Source organism: Nematolebias whitei, chromosome 15, assembly GCF_014905685.2.
Source record: "Nematolebias whitei isolate Nwh7 chromosome 15, NemWhi1, whole genome shotgun sequence".
In the NCBI taxonomy this organism is placed as follows: Eukaryota; Metazoa; Chordata; class Actinopteri; order Cyprinodontiformes; family Rivulidae; genus Nematolebias; species Nematolebias whitei.
This window is the reverse complement of record NC_056512.1, coordinates 44,250,445-44,256,501: the sequence shown is the minus strand read 5'-3', so window position 1 is coordinate 44,256,501 and position 6,057 is coordinate 44,250,445. Positions and strand designations below refer to the sequence as shown.

General features: G+C 41.7%; 1 protein-coding gene across 1 annotated transcript in view; it reads right to left on the bottom strand.

Moving 5' to 3' along the window:
- LOC119421375 (SH3 and cysteine-rich domain-containing protein 2) overlaps positions 1 to 6,057 on the bottom strand; it is a 34,963-nt gene that overhangs the window by 10,841 nt on the left and 18,065 nt on the right. The window contains exon 4 of the mRNA XM_037688743.1: positions 3,598 to 3,682. Within this exon, the coding sequence (XP_037544671.1) occupies positions 3,598 to 3,682 (85 nt within the window). The remainder of the gene's footprint in view (positions 1 to 3,597; positions 3,683 to 6,057) is intronic.

The following is a 6,057-nucleotide window of genomic DNA, read 5'->3' as shown; positions in this document are numbered from 1 at the left end:
ATGTTTTCAGAGCTCAGAATGTTTTTGTAATGAATTCAGCTTTGCCTTCATAGATTTGTTTTTAGTCTGATTTATTCATTTATTTTTGTGCCTTCTGCAAGCGTCTCCTTGACCCCAGCTTGTCCTTGTCTGAACAGAAAAATAAATTCTGCGTACAAGATGTTCACTAATTAAATATCACCACAATAAAAATTCATGACAGTTTAGAACATCAGCTGTTCTCTTGCACTTTCACCTAATGAAAGAGGCGTAATATCAGTGTATGAACGGTAAAGAAAATAAATTAAAGTTTTACAGCGTATGAAAGAAAGATTGTGAAATCAACTGGTGGCCCATGGGCAGTAATGAGTCCACAAGCTCATTCCATCGGTCCATAAAGTATTAAATGTTTACCGTACTTTCCACCGTACACGTCGCACCGCCGTATAAGTCACTTCAGTCCAAATAGGTCTAATAAAGTGGATAAATAAATAAATACATCGCTTCACCGTATAAATTACATCTATTATGCGTCATCGCTGACCACCTGGAAACGTGGGCCGGTGTTGTGCCAAAAATCAATTGGCTGCCAAATACAAAAAATACAACAGACATAAGATCAAATCAAATCATAAATATAGAAGATAAACAAGATGGACGCTTATTTTGAGAAAAAACTGCACGAAGCAAGTTGCTTCCATCAACTTTTAAATATTTTCTCACTCAAGAATCCCACGAAAACCGTGTCAAATGTTTGATAAATTACTGATAAACCACCCCTTCTTGATTTAATGTAATCCGAGTTAACCAAGCCGTGTATAAAATGGTTAAATATCGTTTAATGCAGATTATTTTATACCTCATATTCAGAATTGACATCTTGAATTTGTGAGTCAGTGTAAAAAAAATAAAATAAAATGTGCAGCTGAAATTGCCATCAGGCAAAGTTAACAAGTTCAAGTGATTAGCCTGAAGTTAGGATTAGCATCAATTAGGTGAGCAGGGATTAGCAGCGGTAAATTGTTAAGATTTTTTGTGAGGAAGTTTTGCATTTGGAACATAATCCTGCAAATTTGTGCACCCCTTTAAATAAAAGTTAAACAATCTTGTTTTTTAAAGCCATACACTGATGAAGCTTTCCTTCAAACATCGAAGTCTCAACACGTTACTTTCCATAAAAGACAAAGATGAACTTTGCTCAAAACCTTGAAAGAATAAAACTGCAGCACAAATGACATTAACAAACAAAACAGACTGATGATAGTTATCAGACACATGGCCAATCAAAGATGGCCTCCCACAGTCTGCAAAAATTCTGCCCCTTGAGTAAATTTTGTCAACAACCCTTGTCCTTAAAATTATTATCAAGCCCTGACGAGCTCTGTTTCCCCAACACTTTAATTAAGAGGACGCAGTGTAATGTTTGGCAGGTTGCAGGCTCAGCAGGGCCCGGCAGAGTGATGGAGGTGATGATGGAGCTGTAGGTTCATTGCATCCTGACGCAGAACAAGGATGTAACAGCGAGACGCTAACCCTCAGCAAGCAAAGTGGACTTTATGATGCTTTAAGTTTTTTTTTTTAATTATTTTCACATGAAAAACAGGCTCCTCGTTCAGAGATGATGGTGGAAGAAAACACAAGTTCTAATCTGTTACAACCCTATTTCTAAAAAAGTTGGGCCGGTGCAAAAAAAAGAACAGAATTTAGTGATTTACAAATATTATAAACTCAATTTTAGTCTCAAAGGAAAATAATGAACATATCAAATGATTAAAACAGAAACTTTAACAATTTTTGGGGGAAACTAAAGATAATTTTGAATTATATGGCATCAACACATCTCAAAAACTTAGAACGGGGCAATAAAAGCTGGGAAAGTAGTTGGTGCAGGTAGCTGGAGGAACATGTTGCAACAAACTGGGTTAACTGGCAACAGGTCAGTAAGAGAACTGGGTATAAAAAGAGTGTTTTAGAAGTAAAGATGGACAGAGGTTCACCAACAAAAAAATATGTCTGAAAATAGGGAAGCAAATTAAAAAATAATGTTCCTCAACAACAAATTGGGAAGACTTTGAATATCTCATCTGCAGTTCATAATATTGTGAAGAGTTCAAGAATCTGGAGAACTCTGAGCTCCAATGTTGGAAGTCAACATTGGATGGTTGTGACGTTCGGGCCCTCAGGGGCCACTGCATGAAAAACAGGCTTTGATTCTGTTCTGGACACCCCTGCATGGGCTCAGGAACACATTTGTCTGTAAGCATCACATTAAAGCTCTATCATCCATGCTTCCTTCTTTGCATGGACCAAAGTTCCAAATAAGTTCTTTTTGGAAACTACGGATGCCACGTCCTTTGTACTAAAGAAGTGAGGGCCCGTTCAGCACATTATAAGAACACACACACAAAAAAACTGTATCTCTGATGGTATGGGGGTGCATTAGTGCCTCTAGCATGGGCAGCTTACACTTCTGAAAAGGCACCATCAATACAAAAAAAAGATACAGTAGTCCCTCGTTTATCACGGGGATCTGTACCCTGAAGACCCGTGAGACGTGAATATTGCAATATTCTAACAATGCTTTTAAACTCTAAATTATCTAAAAGAGCACAGAATGTCATGATCTCAGCTCCCTGCCTGCTCTGCTCTTTGCCACCTGCAAGAGCTCTTGGCCACGCCCACTTCTCAGCTCTGCATGGAGAACAGCTGATCAGCTGCAGCAGGAAGTTTATCCTGCAGCATGGGCTGCACAGAGGTGCAGCAAGGGCTAAATAATTTTGAATAATTTATTTTAAATAACAAAAATCCATGCCGATTGTGCGGCTCATCCGTCAATCAGTCAGTTGTGTGTCATGTCCACTCTTATTTTGAAAAACCATGATAGAGCAAGTCCGCGATAAACGAACCGCGAAGTAGCGAGGGACTACTGTGTACAGGTTTTAGAATAACTTATGCTTAAGCCAGCAGATTTGAAATGATTGCATTCAGTTTTTAGTTACATTTTAAACAACATCCCAACTTTTTTTGGACTTCGGATGCAGATTTTTCGTGCAAAAAAAAAAAAAAAAAAAGGTGAGCATGCATCGAATTGAGCTTTCAGCAGCTTTATTTGACAAATGTTAAACTCGTGTTCTGAGCTTAAGTAGGATGATTTTCAGAGAAATACAACTGCCTCTCAGGCGAGCAGCTTGGAGCTCCTGCTAATCATAAATTAGGCAGCATTTCAGTGTTTATGAAGCGTTTAAACATGCAAAAGCAGGGCCTGACATTAAACTTCTCCAGTGCAAATTATAAACAGAGATTAAAATACACAAACATCACAGCTTATAAATATTTATTCACATACTTTCTGGGTGCAGACCGTCCACCGTGCTCCAAGAGGAGCTGAATTTGTTCCTCCTCTTTATCAGTTTTATTTTAGCTTTTTCCTCGCTTCGTGCTTCTTGGTTGTCAGACATGGAGGGAGGCAGTTCTGGTTTTGTTATGGTACAAATACAAGCATGCAAAAATCTAAAAATAAACCAAATAACTAGACAGAGCTACGTCACAGAGCAAAAGCGCACGGACGTAAACAAACCAGGGCGCACACACACACACACACACACACTCAGAGCTCACCTTGGCTTGGCTGAACTTCCTTGACGACAGCCAATTGGTCATTGACGAGCATCGGCGAGCTGAAGTTTCGCTTGAACGCTCCAGACTAATGGAGGAGAGCAGAAAGCAGAATGACTCTCAGCTTCCATTACTTCCTGTATATAGACTCGGCCCATAGGAAAATGGATCTGACTGTGTCGTGATTTTAGGACCTTAATGGAGTCATATGAAAATTACTGAATCAGTATCGAGTCAAAAGGTGACACGCGAGTGCATTCAGAGCTGGAGAAGAGCTCATTTCCTGCCACTGGGAACAAACTGGGAAGAGTATCTTCCATCGCTGTTGTTGAATAATGAATTCACTCAATACGTATCTCAGATACTGATCAAGATTTATATATTTTTTACAACCAGGAACAGCTGATTAATATCTCAAAACCTCAAATAATATCTCAACTACAGCACCAAATCTCAAATGAGTTGAAAAGGAGGCTCCGTGGATGCATTCCCGTCTACCTGCCGGAAGTGCTCGAGTGCCTGACCACTGAGATCCTAAGATTTCTTAAGGAGATCCTGGAACTGGCAAGAAACGCAGCTCGTGACAGCAGAAGGACTGGGATCGTCCCCTGGCATCTGCAGCCGGCTGTCCGTGGTGACGAGGATCTCGGCAAGCTGCTGGAAGGAGTGGCCATCGCTCTGGGAGGAGTTCTGCCCAGCATTCGTGCGGTCCAGCAGCCTGGGGAACCAAGAGGCTAGCTGGGTCTGCATGGGTGGACAGATCAGACAGCATCTGCGGCCAGTTTTTTTGGATCCACTGTGGGATGGACCTTTACTAGATATCCTTTCTGCCTACAGCATCAGCATCTATAACATCTTTTACTGAAACAAGGATAATGAGTTACAAAAACATTTAATTTTCCATTGGGATTAATGAAGTATTATTGAACTGAACTGAATTGATACAGGCATGGCCAAATGAATAGCTTCCCTGAATTAAGCACGGTTAAGTGTTTCAGCCATTATCGGTTTGCGTCTGTCTTCACTGGGGAATCAGCTGCTCTCTTTGCCAAGTAGCTGAAGAGAATCAAAAGTACCATGAGCTTCCTAGGACTGCAGGAAATCTAAGATGATTTATTTCACCTTTCGATGCCCTTTTCAATCCCTCGCATCTCCCTCTCTGTTGGTGCAAAGCTGTCAAACTGCACTGAGCTGTCGTCAACACGGAGCTCTTAAAAATGCTCCAAGTTGATCTCAGAAGGTCTCATCTTGAACCGCCTGCTAAGGTCCTCTGCCCTACACCAGAGGATGAACCGATGGCACCGACTGGAGACGTTCAGATCAGCGTCTTTGGGAAACAACAACTCCGATTCCTGTGAAGTTTTGTACATTTGCTGAGACCGCCCACAGATTTTCCTCGAGGAGGAAAAGAACAAGGTAGTGACATGAATAGTTACTCTTTAAACTGCTTTGATTTAATATCCATCTCTGTTGGTGGAATGTGTTCCTATCAATGGAATATTTTCACAAGCCAATCTGCAAAAGAATAAAAAGCAAATGGGCAGATGCAGGTAAATGTTTTAGAAACAGCATTTAGAAGATAATCAATATAAACTAATTAAGTTTAGTCTATTCCTCCAGCAGAAACAGTCTTGTGTCAAAAATCTGATATCCATCCATTTTTTTCCACTTGTTCTGGAGTCTGGTCATAGGGGGAGGACCAGACATCTCTTTCTATAACCACCTCTTCCAGCTCTTCTGGGAGGACTCCAATCATTCCCAGGCCAACCAAGAGACAGTCTCTCCAGCGTGTCCTGGGTCTTCACCGGGCTCTCCTCCCATTCAGACATGTCCATAAAACCTTCGTAGGGAGGTGCCCAGAAAGCATCCTTACCAGATGCCTGAACCACCACAACTGGCTCCTCTCGACATGGAGGAGAAACGGTTCTACTCCAAGTCTCTCCTGGATAACTGAACTTCTCACCCTATCTCTAAGGGAGAGTCCAGCTACCCTGCAGAGGAAACTCATTTCAACTGCTTGTATTCACAATCTTATTCTTTCAGTCACTACCCTTAGTTTGACCATAGGTGAAGGTAGGAACGTAGACCAACTGGTACACAGAGCTTCGCCTTGCAGCCCAGCTCTTTCTTCACCACAATTGACCGGCACAGAGTCTGCAATACTGCAGATGCTGCACTAATCCGTTTGTCAATCTCAGGCTACATTCTTCCCTCACTCGTTAACAAAACCCTGAGATAGCTGAACTCCTCCACTTGAGGTAGAACTTCCCTCCCAACCCGTAGAGAGCAATCCACCCTTTTCCAGTTGAGGACCATGGCCTGAGACATGGAGGTGCTGATTCTCATCCCAGCTAATTCACCAGTGAGAGCTGACAATCACGGCATGATGACGCCAATAGGACCGCATCATCTGCAAAGAGCATAGACAAAATCCTGAGGCTACCAAACCAGATTCCCCCCCCC